An 18,326-nucleotide genomic window follows, 5' to 3' on the forward strand; every position below is an offset into this window, starting at 1 on the left:
GCCGCTTCTCGAAGTCACGCATCGCTCTCCTGCCCCTCCTCCAAGCCTCCCCCGGACGAGCCTCCGCCCCCTCCTCGCGCTCCCACTCCCCAGCCCCCGGCTACGGCGCGCTCGGGAGGCCAGGGAGGAAATGACGTGATGTTATTTTAGTGTCAGGTTGGCTTCCAGCTTCAGTTTAGCCCGCCGAGCTCGGGCGCACGGCCCGGAGGTCAGGCCGCGTCTCCCGAGGGCACACTGGGGGCTCCAGGGCTCCGTGCCCGCAGAGCTGGGCAGCGGCGAGGTTCCCGCCACCCTCCGGGTCTCCCCCTTCCCCGGACTCCGGAGTCGGGAGTTAGCCAACCCCCCCGCCACCCAGCCAGGTGGGACCTTCGGCTCCGGCAGGCGGGGAGGGGGCAAGGAACCCCTTTCCAGTTTGGTACCTCCGGAGGCGGAGGCTGCAGCCGGGTGGGGCGGGGGTAGAGCTGGAGAAGCATCCCGGGGAAAGGGAGATGGTGGGGACCGGCCTCCAGAGGCGGAGAGTCCACGGCCGGACCCTCCGGGTACGAGCACCCCGCGCGCACACACGGGTGCCTCCCCCCGCCCGCTCCATTCACAAGATCCCAGCGCGCTCTCCCGCACGCTGGGGGTCCGCTCGGCCCCCGCGCGCCAAGCATAGGGAGAGCCGAGGGGGCTCTGCGGCGCCCACACTCTCGGTACTTCCTAACCCGGGGCTGAAGAAGGGAACCACGGTCCCGGCATGGATGGGGACCCCCGCCCCAAGCCCCGCCGCAGAGGAGCGCGCCGCCGCGGGAGGGAAGCGAGCCCTGGGTGGCCCGGCCGGGGAGGGGGGAGGGAGGGGCGGGGAGAGGCAGAGGCGAGGGAGGCGGGGGGGAGAAGAAGGCGACTGGAAAGACGGAGAGCCAGAGAAAGAGGAAAGCCGGGGAGAGCGATCGCGGGCGTAGCGAGGGCAGCACCTAGAATTATCATAAAAATAAGGCACTCGCGGGACGCATGCGCACGGCGGACGGAGGCGCGCGGGCCGCAGCTCCCCCTCGGGCTCGCGGGGCTGACCGTGGAAGCGTGAGTAGCCACTTCCTCAACGCCCCCTTCTCCCTCCCGGACTCGCCCTGTGGCCTCGGGCCGGGAGGTAGCCGGGGCCGGGCGGGGCGCGCACGCTGGGCTGGACCACGGTGGCGGGAGCGGGTCAGCGTGCAGGGCGTGCGGGGCTTGGGGTGTGACCGTGTCTCAAGGGGCTCCGCCGGGGCGTCCGCACGGTTCGACCTCTGTGGCCGGGCGCCAGCGAGTGGGTGGGCTGACACCCGAAGCCGACCTGGGAAACCCCGGGCGCCGGAGGCGGGCGGTCTGAGCGCAGGTGGGAAGGAAGCGGAGACGCTCCCGGAATCGCCGCGGAGACGCGCCACTACGGCGGGGACCCGAGGAGTCGGGCGCCCGCCGCGGACCCCGGGGGCCTGACTCGGTGTCGCCACTGAAGCTCGGAAAACCGAATGGACAGAACCGTCCCCACGCTCGGCCCGAGCCGAGGGGGGCGGGGGGAGGGAGGCGGGCGCCGCGGGTATTTTTCTTGCGGGAACCCGGCGATTGAGTCTTCCGCGCTCTCGGGGCTGCGCTCGGAAGTTGGAACGAGTGTGGCGCCCGGGCTGCGGGGACCTCCGGGACGGCGGCGCGCGGCAGGGACTGGGCTTCGGCGGGCGCGGCGACTCCCCCTCCCCCAGGGGTGGGCGGAGTGGGCGGGGGAGGGGTCGCAGAGGCGGCGGGCTTCCGGCCGGCTTGGCTGGTGCGGCGGGGGGAGTGGGCGGGAAGGGATGGGCGGCGGGGGAGGGGTCTGGGGAGGGGCGGCGCGCGGGGACTCGAGCGGTTTTGCGAGCCTCCGGGAGTCGCCAGCGCCCGAGGAGAGAGAGCTCGGGCGGGCGGCCGCGGCGCGGAGCGAGCCCGGCGGCGGCGAAGGACGCGGGCGCCGGGCGGGGGACGCGGCCCCGCCAGCAGCTCAGCCCCACGCGCCCCCTAGGCGGGCCGGGTGGAGGAGTGAGCGCCGAGGCTGAGTTTCTGGCCGGGAGGGGGCGGGCGCTCCGCGGGAACTCGCTCCCACATCCCTTCCTCGGGAGAATCCGGCCGAGGCCGAGCGCTCTTTGTCCGCCCCCGCCCAGCCGATCGGCCGGAGGGCGCGGGTTGCGGCGACCGCAGCCGGTGCCCGCAGCGCGGGCGGAGCGCCCCTCGTCCACGGGCGGCCAGCAGCAGTCACTCGCCCGCTGGAGCTCGCGGTGGCCCCGGAGGCGGGGAGCTTCTGCACCGTCTCGTTACCGTCCTGGGTCAGTCCCCCCTCCTCTGGAGCGCAGGTCGCAGGGCCCCTGCGTGGCTTGGCTTCTTTCACTTCTGGTGGTTCCAGATTGTGGAACTGACCAAACAGGGGTCCGAGTTCACGAAATAGTGTGAATTCCTCCCCAGACTTGGCAAAGGAGTTGTGTCAAGGAAAGACTCTATCTGTAAACTCTTAGTTTTTTGCTCACAACCTGATTTTCTACTGGGTTTCGTCCGGTTTATCTCCTGTTCCTTAAGTGGCGTCTTTTGTATCAGTATCAGTATCGCACATGAGGGGCGATATTGCTTAGTGGTAAGAGCCCTGGACTCAGTAACTGTCTAGATTCAAATCTCAGCCTAGCGGTGTGACCTCGGGCAAGTTGCTTAACCTCTCGGTGCCGTAGTTTTATCATCTGTAAAATGGGGATAAGAAAAATACCTGCCTCACAGGTTGGCTGCCAGCATTCAGTGAATTAATACAGCAGAGCTCTGACACATACCAAACAAAAGTTACTATTACTATTGTTATTGTATTGGTGCTAAATTGGCTAAGTAGACTTCAAAATTAAAAGATCAGGAACAAAATGCACATTTTGTTTGTTATAAAGAGTATACGTGATGAAATAGAAGATGTCCGTCAAAATTAGAAAAATAGAAAATGTTTTCTATGTCAGTATCTAAATTTAAAAACAATACATTTCTACATCATCTGGGCCCTTTTATTTCAAATAATTATGAAGTATATACAATGATTCAAATAGCATTTTAAGAAAATTATCTCTAACCTTCAAAATATTTCACTTTGTAAAACAGATATGCATTAAAACTACGTATTAGGTCATGGTATATACAGAAAATCCGATGTCTGCATTAAAATATTGCCCTGAGTCAGTTTTACTTAAGAGAGTGTGGAAACTTAGGAGCTCGACATGCTAACTTCTCTAAGATCATTGTAAACATTTTAGCCAAAATGCCCTTGATATCAAAAATATAGAATGATAAAAGTCAGATTACTTATGTACCTCCTTCACTTTACAGGTGAGGAAACATTCAGAGAGGTTAAAGGTCAGATATCTGCAGCTAAATAGAGGCCTAAATGGGATTAGAATTAGGTCTTCTGACTCTGCCCAGGCCTCTTACACACCACACAGGTGATTTCCTGTTTACTGCAGATTTATGAACCTTTAACAAATAGGAAACCAGAAGGTATGATATAAGGAAAAAATATACAAGCATGTGATATCAGCGACATAAGAAAGGCCGGGCTGTAATGTGGCTGCTGCTGGCCGACCACTTTATCATGGTCCCTCACATCAGAAGATATGACCACGTGACTTGTTTGAGGTATGGGAAGGTCCCAGATCAAGCAAGAGGTAGAGCCAGCGTTAGAATTTAAGGTCCCACATTTGGCTGCATATTCTGTTAATCCCTTGCAGCGGTTTTACATTAGAAATCAGTTTTGAGCTTTTCTTAAATGTTTAAAAATTGAAGGTTCCTGTAAGAGAGCTTTTTAGGAAAGTCTTTCAAGATTACATACCAGGAGATTTTATTATTCCAGATTTTGTAGACAAGCAAGCATGAAAAAGGAAAAAAAGCGTTCTTATTTTAATGCAATTGCCAGGTGACTGGTTTCGTTCCAGACACTTGAACAGCACTTCCGAAAGTTCTGCTGTTTTTTCATTTCTGCATGTGGCCGTCTAATGACATTCACCTTTCACGAACAGACGCAGCTGGTGGCTTAAAGGTCCAGACCTCACATAAGTGGTTTAGAAATTACATGGCAGAGCCTTTCACGTGCGTGTCTGGCCTTGCAAAGTTATTTACAGGAATGCTGTGTCTGCCAGGGAAGGCACTTATAGGAACTGTGCCTGCGTCCTTGAAGAAGGAAGCCATGGTCCTCTCCAGTCGTGAGCGCGATGTCTTACCCTTGATTTTGCCTCTCTGGACAGATGTTCTTAGACAGAAATCCAGGGCATTAAGCGGGGAGTGACTTTCTAGCAGGCTCCCAAGCCAGTCCAGCAGAACTGAGTTTTGAAATCACACGTATCAAGTCAGGTCCCATTACGATTCTAACGTGAATCACTGTTCAACTGGCAACATTGCCGATTGGTGTTCTGTACAGCAAACAGGTGACTCACAGTGTGAGCGTCTATTCAAATACCTGTAGTGTCAGCAGCAACTAACAGGGTTCACGCCGAGTCAGAGCCTAGCATTTAGTACAGTACAAGTGAGTCACTGACTACCCAGCACTTCTGAGATGGTCCCTGAATGTTACCTTGAGCAGCCAGTTCGAGAGTTTAGACAGCGCTGCACGGGGTGAGTCAGTTCCCAGTACCATTGAATAGGCTTCTGCAGCAGCTCTTCACGGCCAAGCCTGATATGACTGAGTGCCCAAGGTGATATTCCGCGATTATGAATTCACAGACTCCTGCTGATTAGATTCCAGCTCTTTGCATGAGGAGTCATCTGTCAAGAATCAGTAACATGCTCTGCTGCCCAGCAGTGATATTTCACTCGAGTTATTTCAGTGATTATTACAGCCAGTTGACCCTGATGGTTTGGGAATGCTCGATTTCTAGTTATTAATTAATTTTACTTTACATTGTAAAATCCTTCTCAAGTACGTATCGGTGTTTGGATTTTAGACGACAGCGTCTCATGCAAAGTCACCCAGCAGTTGGACTTGCTGAGGTCCTGGGTTGACCACGTGCACCTCAGCCCAACGGTGAAGTGGAGGGAAACATCTTTTTCTCTGGTTTGTCTCTGTTTGTGCCCCTATCACCTCTGATGTTAACTGGACAGTATTTGCTCCAGAGCTAGAACACGAGTTTGTGGTGCCCGTCGTTCTAAGGCTGCAACACTCCCAGCAGTTCCAGCCCTTCTGGGGCTGTTTGGCTAGATCCACACAGGCTTGTATAGCTGTTCCGTTTATGCAAGACACTGGAAAGAATTGTGCAACCCATGCCCTACCCAACCCTTCTAAGTGACTTTTGTGTCTCAGGGCGTGGTGATAATAAGATTTAAGGGACCAGTAGATTCCTTAATTTATGTAAAAGTCTTGTTGATAATTAATGGCAAGAAGTTATTATCCTTGGAATCAATGTTATGAGACTATTGTTTTTAAAAGTACATGTATGTTTTTCTCTATTTGTATTGTAGTGGTTGCAAGAGAAACCCAGAGGTATGGACTTTACCATATACCCTTATTGTGTTTCTACAAATATCCATTTCTGTGATAACCCAGATTCTAATTTGTGCATCTCCTGCTATATAGAAAGGTGTAGATACTTTTTTCCATTTAATAGGGACTGCACACAAAGAGTCTAGTTCTTCCAGGCTTAATGCAATTCCTGGCAAGTTCAGGTGGTTAGGACTCTTTAATAAATTAGACTATTTATAAAATGGAAACGAAGTTTCATGTACATTTTCTAAATCTCAGTGAGGAACTATAGCTATTTTTGTGAGAGTCCTGATTTTTTTAACTTCGTTTGTTATAAATTATAGTCAAGTGTACACGTTCTCAGTTACCCTCGTGTTACCATTATCTGCATCAGGATTTCTCAACCTCAGCACTGTGGACATTTTGGGTTGACTGCCTCCCAGTGGGAGGCTGAATTGTGCGTTGCAGGATGTTTAACAGCACCCCTGTCCTCTACCTCTGGATGCCAGTAGCATACCATCCCTGGAAATGACAACCAAAAATGTCTCTAGGCATTGCCAAAAGTGCCCTGGGGGCTCACCACTGCTCTAGATCAAGATACCGGATATTCTCAACCTGTATCCATAACATCCCCTCTTGCTTCCTCCCAGCCAGTACTCACAGGTATCCACTGTTGTAAGTTCCCAAACCACATATTAGTTGTGCCTGGTGTTGAACCTCTTTTAGAATTAGACAGTACATATTCTTTGCAGCTGGTTCTTTAGCTCAGCATTATGTTTTTGAGATTCATTCACTGTTGCATATATTGTTATTTTTCAATGCTGTGTTCCTTTGTGTGAATACACACCAGTTCACGTATCCATTCCACTCTTTTTTTTTTTTTAATTTATTTGTTTTTGGCTATGTTGGGTCTTCATTGCTGTGCGCGGCTTTCTCTAGTTGCGGAGAGCGGGGGCTGCTCTTCGTTGCAGTGTGCAGGCTTCTCTCGTTGCAAAGCACTGGCTCTAGGCACGTGGGCTTCAGTATTTGTGGCACACGGGCTTGGTAGTTGTGGCTCACGGGCTCTAGAGCGCAGGCTCAGTGGTTGTGGCTCGCAGGCTTAGTTGCTCCGCGGCATGTGGGATCTTCCTGGACCAGGGCTCGAACCCGTGTCCCCTGCCTTGGCAGGCGGATCCTTAACCACTACGCCACCAGGGAAGTCCCTCCATTCCACTCCTAAAGGACGTCTGAGTTGTTTCCACCGTGAATAATGCTAATGTGAACATTCTTATTCATGTCTTTTGATAAACATTAAGCCCTGATTTCCATTGGATGCTCAGGAATGAAATTGCTGGGTAATAGATCCAGTATATGTGTAGCTTTATTAGATACTGGCGGTTTTTACACGCCAAACCAACTTACACCCCTACCAGCAACATATATTGCTTGACATCCTCACCAGCACTTAGTATTGTCCACTGATTTAATTGTAGTCATTCTGGTGTCCATAGAGGTTTAGCATTGTGGTTTTAATTTGTATTTCCCTGATTACTAATGATGCTGAACATCTTTTTTCAGCCATTTGTATATCTTCTCTTGTAAACTGCCTCTACAAGTTTTTGACCTATTTTTCTGTTGTATGGTCTGTGTTTTTCTTATTGATTTGTAAGCGTTTTTAATATACGCTGGATATAAGTTATTGTCAAAAATGTGTGTGTGTGTGTCTGTTTGTCTATCTGTGTGTGTGTTGCAAATCCCAATCTGTGTCTTGCCTTTACACTCTCATTCCATTACCTTTCGACTTCTGTAGTTTCTGCTGAAAAGTCATGCTTCTATGAAGGTGACATGTCTTCTTTCTCTGGCTCATTTAAAATTTTTCTCTTTGTTTTTGGCTTGCCACTGTTTGAACACAATGTGCCTAGGTGTGGTTTTATATTTGTCCTGCTTTGGATTCATTGGGCTCTTTGTATCTGTGAACTGATCTCTTTCATCAGCTTTGGAAATTTTTCACTCAATATCTCTTCAGATATTGCTTCTTAGCAGTTTTCTCCCTTTCTCTCCTGCTTCTGAGACTCAAATCATACGTATGTCTTTTATTCGATCCTAGGTTTTGTCCGTTCTTTGTCTCTCCTTCAACTTGAATACTTTCTTTTAATGTGTGTTTTAGTTCACGTGACCTGTCTTCTGCTGTGCCCAGTCTTCTGTTAAACCATCTAGTGATCATTAATTTCAAAAACTGTTTTATTCTAAATGTAGTATGTCTGTTTGATGCTTATTAATACATTTCAATTTTCTGATGAAATTCTCCATGTTTTCATCAGTTTTTCCATCTAATTCTTGCCTACTAAATCCAGTGTTGAGGTTTTTATGAGCCTGTACCTGTTGTTTGTTTTTTAATCATTGATCACATTTTTCTGTCTCTTCACATATCTAGTAATTTTTGTTGTATGTAGACATCATATATAAAGAAACCGTGTAGGTTTGGATTATATCTTCCACCAGCAAGGAATCTCCCTTGGAGGGATTTGCTCTGTGAGAATGAGTAGCTAATGACTTCAGTCCTAACAGGTATTGAAATGGGTTGGGACAGGTTGCAATTTTAGTAAGACTTACGTAACCTCGGTTACTTCCCATTCCTCAGGTGTTTTCTCCTGGGCTTCAGATTTAGAGCCTAACGGGTTTCTATCTCCTCAGTCTTGAAAGACTAGGAGACTCGGTCTCACCTTCAGAGGCTTCTTTCTGCCCCTGCCTTCCCGAGGTGGCTTCCACGGTCTGGTAAAGGTCACGAGGAAGGCAGCCATGTGTCTGAGGGAGACCTTGTTATTGACAGGAGATGTGCTCTCCCATCTGAGACTGTAGCCTCAGCCCATGCCCAGAGTCCACATACGCCCTCAGGGAAGGAGACACACGGTGACAGACTGCTCCCTGGGGAGGAGCTCTCCCTCAGACACTTTAGGTAATTCAGCCTTTTTGCCTCCACAGCTCTTTGATGTCTTTAGAAATGGGATTTCAGTTATCCATCTAACATTTTTAGTTGTTGCTCAGGAGCTGACCTATTACCATTTTTCTTGAATTAAGTTTCTTTTTCTTCTATCTTGGAATCACATTTTTTATCTTTCTATAGTATCATTTGTTTCCAATGCAATTTAGAAAACGAACATTCAAAATTTTGCCGTGTATGAATATAAAATGCAATACATGTTTTGTGAGTTTAAAAATGTTAGAAGGAAAAGAAGTACATTATAATCCCTGCAACTCTTCCTGCTTCAGATTGCAGTTGTGTGATGTAAAAAGCATGAGCACTGGAATGAAAGAGAACTGGGTTTGAATTTTGACTTTGCTTGCTAGTTCTGTGAGCCTCGGATTCCAAATATGTACAACGGGGATAATTACACTTACTTTATAACAAGAAATGTACAGTAGAGCGTTCACGAGAGTATTCAGTTAAGTGGTAGCTGTTATCATTATTCCTCTAATATTTATCCATCATTATTTTAGGCCCCTGAACATGGATAATCTGATTTTAAACACATATTTTGATATATTTATATCTGGTACAGATTCTAAAACTTTTACCATTCAAACAAGGTGCTGAAAAAAGTTCTTTGATATGAAATGCCTATACCTATGACTTAATATCTATGAAAATATTACTAAATAAGTTTATGCATTCATATTTTGCCAAAATCTTTGTTTTTTTAGACCAAATAAATCCAAATAAATAAATAAATAAATTTTAATGGCAGGAAGAATTACATCCAAAGTAGTCTGCTCTCAGCAAAATTCACATCTAGCTACTTGGTGTTATATCCACTAGGGTTTATTATAAGATGTTGGCAACAAGAAAACCATATTAGGAAATATGAAGAAAAGGCTAACAATATTTTCTGGAAAGGACAGCTAGTTGATCTTTGCAGAGGAGAGTCTGTGGGGTCTGTGAGTAATTTTAATGTTATCTCCATGTTATTTAAATATTTTTACAGTATATTTCCTGTTACCCCTCTGCTCTTTTATTTTGACTTCAGCATTTGTTTCTTTTTAAAAAAAGACCTCACTAATATATGGAAACAATTAAGTTCTACTCTAAATTTAGAATGGAAATAGTAGTCCCGGGGGCAGTTGGATGGTTCTAGAGTAGCAGGCCTCTCCTGATCGCCCGCCCCCTCCCCGGCCAGTGGGACAGCGTTCCGGCCTGCCTCCCTGAGGCCCAAGATGCATCTGTGTTTAGTTCTGTAGCGTGATAAGAGCCGGCTTTGCGGGTCTAGCATCTGACTGCACTCTTTACAATCTGTACGCAGATTTAAACCAAGGCACAAGAATTATGGGTCTCGGGACCTCCCTGGCGGTCCAGTGGTTAGGACTCCGCATTTCCACTGCAGGCGGCACGGGTTCGATCCCTGGTCAGGGAATTAAGATCCTGCATGCCGTGCAGCGAGGCCAAAAAAAAAAAGAATTATGGGGTCTAGTTTACAACAACCTAGAATTTATCAAATTCTCATTAGAGCTAAGTTTCCACTAAAGCAAGTAAGTTATTTCTAGACCTTTAAATGACTGGGAAGTTCTGTACTGTTCTTTTGGCAAAATGAAGTACTTATTAACAAAAACAACTGAACAGCGTACCAGACCAGGTGGAATAAATTTGGGTTAAAGGAGGGTGAATACAATGGCACAAAGAGGTATGAAAAAAGTATGCAAAATCTAGTAACGTGCATAACTCACCTGTTCGTGGTAAACACATCTCATAAACTAACCCGCAAAAGACCTATTATTTTTTCCCTTATCTTCTAATGATCTGTTCAAAATCATGAAGGAAATAAAACTATAAATTCTAACTTAGAGCACATATTTGTTAAAATCTATCAAAAGTAGTCTGAGAATCAGGAGACTACATAGAGATAATTTTTTAATGGAAATTGGTCCTTTATGAGCCTTTTTATGCATCCCTTTGGATGGGGGTTTTATTCCTAAATCCCCGCGTCTGACTGCCTCATGTGGTCTCACCAAAGGAGAATCGAATGGCTGTGGTTCCCTACAAAGAGCCCAAAATGCATCACCATTAAACATTTCAATCCATTTCAATTTTATATCTGCTTGTTCAGCACACTAGCCATCGAACCCTTCATGCCGAGGGCGTGGGGACCTAGAATTCAGGAGATATTTTGGTGCAAATTGTAGAAAACCAAAACCTTGAGGAGCAGAGATCCTGTCATACACCCCCTGGGAACAGCAGACAAAAACGTCCCATGGGCCCGGCCGCCGGGAGCTGTCTTGGGAACACGAAGGCAGCATGGAACCAGGGTGACCGTGTGCTGGCCTGTCCCTTAGCCTGTTCTGATCGGCAGCAGACCACCGACGGGCGTCCCAGAACAACCCCAGTCTGTGTGACCGTAGCCTGCGCACAGCCGTGGCGCGAAGGGTGCTGCTGTGCGGGTGTTGAGAGGGACCCGTGCCTGGAGCCAGACGGCGCGGGTTTGGGTCCGCGTGGGGGCAGCTCCACAGAGTACATGGAGTCAGAAGGTGTGGTTACCGCTACCTTTGCCCATTTAGGCCGAGGGGAAGTTGTGCATTCGTTGGAGATTGTTAGGGGAAAAAGCAGACTCTGATAAAAGAGTTGAGATTTTATTCTGGTGTCATGCGTTACCATTGATGGCCACAGGAGGGGACTAACAAAGTCTGGATTCTATTTTAAAACTAACTATTTTAGGCCTTGAGGGCCATGTGGTCTCTATTGCAACTACTCATCTCTGCCACTGTAGCCAAAAATCTGGAGGGGATAGAGCAGAGGGAGATGCATTTTGGAGGGTGTGCAGTGGGTTTGGAGAGGAGGGCGCAAGCTTACCAATGAGTGAGGTGAAAAGAAGAGTCTAGGCGACTCCTGGGATGTGAGTGGCTGGGGCACCGTGGATGGGCTCGAAGCAGACGGGGGAGGAAACAGCGGGGGCAGGGGGTGGGACTTGAGCCCGTTTAGACGCCGGAATCTGAGACGTCCACGAGAGCTCCAGTTGTGATGCCAGGGGACAGCTGGATTGGAGTGTTTTGAAAGCAGGGGCTGGCGGGGGGCTAGAGGCGGAAACGTGAGTCTGTGCTGTGGCGCTAAACTTCGGGGGCTCGTGGCGGGAAATTCTGGAGCCTAATCAGTGGCTATTTCTGCCATAGAACCTGCACCTCCTTTTCTCACGCTGTAAACAGTCTGCTGAGCATTTCTGTGTATTTATTACAGCTAACTAAGGCCCATGTCCAAAGCCAGAACACGGCCTGTCCTTCTATGGGCTGTGCACTAAGAAAGGTTTTTATATTTTTAAACATTGTTTATTTACTTATTTTATATATATATATAGAGAGAGAGAGATTGCTTTTGAGGAATTGGCTCACAAAACTTAGCAAGTCCAAAATCTTGATGGTGTGGGCCTGCAGGCTGGGGACACAGGGAAAAGTGGCAGCCCTGGCAGGTTCCCTTCTTGCTGGGCGGGGAGGAGGGTATCGGTAACTCAGGAATGGCCGAGTGGAAGGAGGGCAAGGCCTGGGGGAGGGGCGAGGAGCTGCCCCCCTCCCTGGGTGCCCCACCCTCCCAGCTCCTCCAGGTGTTCACTAACGCGGAAGCTCAGTAGTTCTTAGCTTTCTTAATCGTTGGGGGAAGGAAATCGAAGAAGAACATTTTGTGACACAGAAATTTTATGTAGTTCAAATTGCGGTGTCCATGAATAAGGTTTCATTGACACCCAGCCCCACGCGTTCATGTGGGTGATGTCTGTGACAGTTTTGGGGCTGATGGGGCAGTTGACAGCTGTCATGAGCCCACGGAGGCTACCGTATTTACTCTCCAGTCCTTTACAGAATATGTGGGCCTGCCTCTGATCTGTAACCTAGATGTCAGTGTGGAGTATTACCAGGTTCTTGTAGGAAACCGCCTACGTGAAAGTAAGTTCAACCAATAACAATGACATTTCTTAGAAAAATAATGTACTCTCAAGGAAAAAAAAGTAAAAATTCAGAAGGACAGACCAAAGATCCAATTAAAGATAATCTCCTATAGGAAATAAAATCGAAGGATCTAACAAGTTTCCTTTTGGTATCCACCATTTCAACATTTAGCATTTTCATGCTAACAGAAAATGTAATGACAGTTAACAAGCCCCAAAAGTACCAATGAAGAAGGGCCAGAGAGAAGTGATACACACAAAGGTTTTGGGGATGAGAGCTCAGATGCTGAAGGCTTTTAGGGATTCAAATTACTCACAGCCTAAAAGCTTTAAATAGGATGGGAGCTGGATATCTCATATCATTTATAATAGGATCATCGTCATAGATGAAAATTCTAACTAATAATGTACGTGAGGCAAAGTCTGAATAGCCCAACGCTACCATTCAGTAAGGGATCATGGAGAATTTTCTGTGGGGAAAAGTAGAATCTGTGAAAAAGGAGACAAAGAGGGAAAACTTGCCCAGACAGACCTGAAAAGAGTAGAAAAGGCTAGTTAGTTACTTCTGAACACGCCTTTTTGTACCTTTTTATTAAAGACAGTTAAAACAAAAACGAATGTTACTTTTAAGAAACATGATAACCTTATAGTAAGCACACTTTAAAATATGATATCCATATAATTATAGCAATACCTTTGTCACACCCAACAAAATGAACAATATTTTAACATCATTTAATGCCTGACTATATTAGTATTCTAGGACTGCCATAACAAAATACCACAGGCCGGGGTGGCTTAAACAGCAGACATTTATTTTCTCATGGTTCTGGAGGCTGGAAGTTCAAGCTCAAGGTGTGGGCAGGTTTGGTTCTTCCTGAGGCCCCTCTCCTTGGCTTGCAGATGGCCGCCTTCTCACTGTGTTCACATGAAATTTCAATTCACATTCTTAGGGTTTCATTGAAGCATGCGTAATACACGATACCCTGCAGGCTCTAGTTTTATTTAGATTTTCAAGGCAGAGATAGAGATAAAATATGTACGAGACTGAACACAGGGCTTACGTGGCATTAATTGCACTTACCCATTGTCTTCTCCATTAAATAAAACCTGAAATGTAAGTAGTTACCTTTTATGCATTTCTGTTTCTCGGGATGCACTTTGGGAACCCACTTCTCCCCTACTGATTGTAGGAAAGACTATAAATATTATAATTCTCTGGGCCAAAGAGCACTCAAGTGCTTTTAACCAGGGAAAGAGCTTGCATTCCTGACCTTGGTGCTAACCCGTGTCGATGAAGGAGAGCCCTGGGATGCTACGTAACATGCCCGGCATGTTCATTTGCATTCCGCACTGGGACGTGCAGGGAAAGGATTTCCGTGGCACTTTTTCCCCCGCCAAATACACACTTTAAGATTTCTGATAAATACCGTGGTTCTGGGCTATGACGTAGCATTTCCCTCCGGAGCCGGGCACCGGTCCCCTTATGGACCACGCCCCAGCGCTGTGGGATGCTCTTATCCCTGTCTCCCCAGCATTGTCTCTGTGCTCGGGCACACCAGCCCAGCACGGCCGCTGGTCCCCGCTGTCTTCTCTCTCCCTTCTTCCTTGGGTATTTTTCTTTCCTCTTCTGATGTGTCTCAGCTGTCAGTCATGGAATGCCACTGTCACACCCAACAAAATGAACAATGCCCGATTAGCTACTGTACCCGACTCAAATGAATTTCATGAAACAGAAAGTGGGAATGACTTGGCCAACAGAAGTTCAGCTCAGGCAAGTGATTTATGTAAGGTCACACCCATTAGACATGCAGAGTTCAAGGGCTTTTAGTATATTCACAGTGTGTAACTATCACCATAATCTACTTTAGAACATTTTCCCATTTTCATCATTCTAAGAAGAAACCTACCCCCGTTAATTGTCACTCACCAAGTCTCTTTCTCCTGCAGCCCCTGGCAACCACTGATCTACTTTTTGTTTCTACAGATTTGCCTGTTCTGGACATTTCGTATAAATAGAATCATACAATATGTGGCCTTTTTTATCTGGCTTTTTTCATTTGGCAATGTTTGCGTAGTTCACCCAGGGAATGACAGCATCGTAGAATAACAAGAAGAGCTTAGTGAGCATCTTGCTCCTTCAGTTTGCAGGTGAGAAAGCCGAGGCCCAGGGAGGTGGCCGATTGCTGAGGTCACAAAGCCTGACGGTGGGCAAGCCAGGGCTGGACCCACACCTCTTCCTGCTCCGTCCCCAGCGGGCCTTCCTCGGGCTTCCCCAGTGAAAGCACAAAACTGCTCTTTTGCTCTGATTGACAAGCCAACAAATGTACATCCCTCTTCTCTAGTCCTCCCATCCTTAGCTTTTCTCCGCGATTTTGGTCATTGCTTGCCTTCCCTCAGAGGCAGTTTAGGTTGCTTGTAGGCTGGTGAATGGTCAAGGTGCCAGACGTCTGAGAGTGAACAGGTAGGGGCCTGGCTAGTTGACCCCACCAAATAGAGACCCAAAGGCATAGGATCAATTTGTTTATGATCTTAGAACACAGTTTAAGGACTTACCATAGTCTTTTACATTAAGTGTCATCAGTAAGTACTAAGTCAGAGGAATAATTATGGCATTGGATTAGCACTTCATGGTCTCAGAGACCTTTCATGTATGTTCTCTCATTCACTACTTTTATCAAATCTCAGTGTGGCTCATATCATAAAATGAGGAGGTGGGGGGCTTAGAAAGGTGAGGGAATTTGGTCCAGGCCTCACAAGTGCAGAGGTCAGCCTGGAAGGACCTCTGACTTGAAAGCCCACGATGGCTTTTCCTATGTTCCCACTACACGGACTTTTTAAAATTCTTGATCGATTGCTCATGTTCTCCAGCGATCCTTCTGTAAGTCCCAGCTGTGGGCTGGAAGCCCGAGACATGCAGGAGCCCCCAGTTAAGCCCCCTTGGGCGTCTCTGGTCCTGGTCAGCGCAGGGCTGCTCGTCCCGTGATCTGACCTCATCAGGTGCCCCTCCACCCCGCCCACTGTGCTCCCCGGGACCCAGTCAGTCATCAGCAAGACGCCCCTAGTTCTCCACATTGTCCCCCAATGTCCCTCCCCTCTTGTCTCTCCCTGAAGTGTGGCATCTCTTCCGAGGACAGCGCTTCTCCCATGGCCCTGGTAATCGGGGACATTTTTCTGCTGAAATTGCACCATTTACGTCCACTCCTAGAAGTCACATGGGTGTCTCTTTGCTCCCGTTGCCATTTCCAAGACACTTCCTCACTGTCTTCCCCCAAAACCCTCCCTCTTAGGTCTGACCCGGGACACAACATGAGGAACCTTGAAGACATTATGCTAAGTGACATAGGCCAGTCACAAAAAGACACATATTCTTCGTATCTGAGGAACCTAGAAGAGTCACATTCACAGAGACAGGAAGTAGAACAGTGGGTGCCAGGGGCTGGGGGAGGGGGGAAGTCAGTGTTTAATGGGGACAGAGTTTCAGTTTGGGAAGAAGAAGAGCTCTGGAGGTGGATGGAGGTGAGGGTTGTTGGAAAAGAGTGAATGTGCTTAGCACCACTGAGCTGCACACCTAAAAATGGTTAAAGTGGTGTGTTTTCTGTCACGTGCGTTTACCACAATACAAAAAACACTTCTTCCAAATGCATGTCCTAGACCGAAGCCCCAGTACCGCTCCCTCCAGTATCTGCTCGCCCTCGGGTCCCTGCCCCTCACGTAGAAGACTCTAGCATGTGGCCATCATTTCCTCTCCAGCGCCGTTCCTGTCATCATTCTCCTATTTCTTCAGCATCCTTGGCAATGACCTGTGCTGTACTCTGGTCTCCCAGCGCCTTGATTTCTCGACCCCAGAAGTCCACTGCCCTCCCCCACGTCAGCCCGCACCTCAGCCATCCCTGGAGTCGGCGATGACCGCCCGCATCTCCTGGGAAACCTCATCTTCAGACCCCATCCCCGCGCCAGGACCGCACCGCTCTTCCCGCCCGGTCGCCCGCTCTGATCCTTTCCTCCACAAGCTCCCTGGTCTCTGAGGCCTCCGGCCCATTCCCCCCTCCCTGGCCCTCACCTGTGCTCACCTGTACTCACCTGTCCCCAGCAGCCTCCATCCTTCCTCCTCCTCCGCACTTCCCGCGTGGTCCAGGGACATGCCCATCTCATTCGTGGCTGCACTTCCTTCTTAGAAGCCTCACGCCCCACACGCCACGCCACAGTCCTCTCCTCAGGTGCCCCCTCCTCAGAGACCCCCCGAGGCCCTGACTGTGACTGTCGTCCCCACGTCATGCTCTAGGGTCTCAACCATTTCCCATCTTGGCAACACTTCTCGGGCCTGTGGTTCTCCAGCCCATCTGTTTTCATGGCTTGTGTCTGTTTCTCTCACTGGAGCCCTTGGCAGAAGCAGTCTGGTTCACCCCGCGGTCCAGCGCCTGCAGCGGTAATGCACCCAGGCGTGCTCAGTACACGTCTGTGATCAGGTCAACAGGAGAACACTTTGAAAACAAACGCAAGTCCTATTTTTAACCTCTTTACGCTAGATTTATAACTGGGTCGCTCTTTACCTGAACCTCCTGAGAAGCCGTCAAACAAAGACGTGGCATGTTTTCAACCTTTGGGAAACCATGAAACGGAGCAGCCAGGAAGGATGTTTAGAAGGGATCCCCTCTACCACTTCTCCCGATGTCTTGCTGACAGTATCCCAGGACGCTGGACAATGCGAAAGTCCTTTGCAGTAAGCGTGATTGTGCCTACTGGACACCAGATTTAGGCAAAGACCTGTGTAGGGTTTCTGCATCAGACAGACACCACCTCAGTCATTAGTTTTCTTTGAAAGCTTCCTCCTCACAATGCTTTCCAGTTCTGTGACACAAGGGTCAACAACGCTGGGAGGACAAGGAAAACACCTTGCAGCGGAGGAAAATCACGAAGGAACACCTAAATAGGAGAGAGGCGCAAGCAGGCATCTGGTGTCCGTCGTGCTTGCTTCGAGCTTGGAGGGCTTCCCAGGCCCGTGTTCACTGCCCCGTGGTCCTTGCGAGGCTCATGCGGTCAGTGCCCTGGCCGGGGACAGGTATCCCGGTGATGATAAAAGCGGGGTCCCCCTCCTTCTTCCATTACCCTGTCTCCTGCTAGCCTTTCCCGATTGCGTATTTAGCTTTCTTTAAAATGATGCCCTACAAATAGAAAAGCGCACATAATGTTTGGTACATTTTCACAAACCAAACACACCTGTGTAACGAACGCCCGCACTGTACAACAGCACGTTACCAGCTCCCCGAACTCCCTCAAGGCAAGCACTCTTCTGACTTCTCAAAAGCAGAGAACAGCTTTGCCAGGGTCTGTATTCTCTGTAAATATATAGAGAATATACAGATTATCATTTTAACCTTGGCTACATGTGCACTCCAGCAAGCCACCTTCCACAACGGTTAGGTCCCTGAGCCATAGCACACAAGAAACTGCGAGAAGCAGACCACGTTCCCGACTGGCTTCTGCCTGTGATGTTGGCAAAGTCCGTAACCCGATGACCCGGGCTGACAACCTGGCCCTCTCCGTGCTTCGTCAGAGCCCGAGCCAGAGCAGCGTCAGGCAGCCTGTCCCTCTGTCCCTCAGCCTTCCCTTCTCAGCTGTCCAAAATGAAAATGTATTTCCCAAGCCAAAGCACATTCATCCAAAGGTCAGCTTCCTCCCTAACAAGTCTCACCACCTACAATGATGCTTCAGAAGGCAGAGTAAAAAAGAAAAACCTCAGAGGGAGAAAGGACATCCTTGCACAATTTAACCCGTTTTCTAGTGACCCGGGGCAAGCAAAGAGGCAGAGTGATTGATATGGAACCTTCCTTCCTAATCCAAGGAAGGCCCCGGGATGTGGACCCGGGCTGCGGCACGTGGAGAGAGAACAGGGGGCAGACGGGAAGGACATCCAGGAGACAGACTTCATCTGGTTTTGCTGTGAGTTGGAAGTTGAGGGTAACTTCAAC

General features: G+C 48.7%; 1 protein-coding gene across 7 annotated transcripts in view; it reads left to right on the forward strand.

Moving 5' to 3' along the window:
• The window catches only part of RGS20 (regulator of G protein signaling 20), an 80,302-nt gene that overhangs the window by 30,629 nt on the left and 31,347 nt on the right, over positions 1 to 18,326 (forward strand). The window contains exons 1-2 of one of the 7 annotated variants that reach the window (XM_082433043.1): positions 16,604 to 16,856; positions 18,204 to 18,297. The exons of 1 other annotated variant lie outside the window; for it this stretch is intronic. Coding sequence is in view for 3 of the 6 variants with exons in the window: in XM_082433040.1 (XP_082289166.1) it covers positions 737 to 1,059 (323 nt within the window). In the remaining 3 variants the exon portion in view is untranslated. Of the gene's footprint in view, positions 1 to 160; positions 360 to 385; positions 1,060 to 1,127; positions 1,352 to 16,598; positions 18,298 to 18,326 lie in introns of those variants that run through there. 5 more of the 7 variants (XM_082433045.1, XM_082433040.1, XM_082433042.1 and 2 more) reach the window with 5 other exon arrangements.

Source organism: Balaenoptera physalus (genome assembly GCF_965194825.1).
Source record: "Balaenoptera physalus genome assembly, chromosome: 17".
NCBI classification, from domain to species: Eukaryota; Metazoa; Chordata; class Mammalia; order Artiodactyla; family Balaenopteridae; genus Balaenoptera; species Balaenoptera physalus.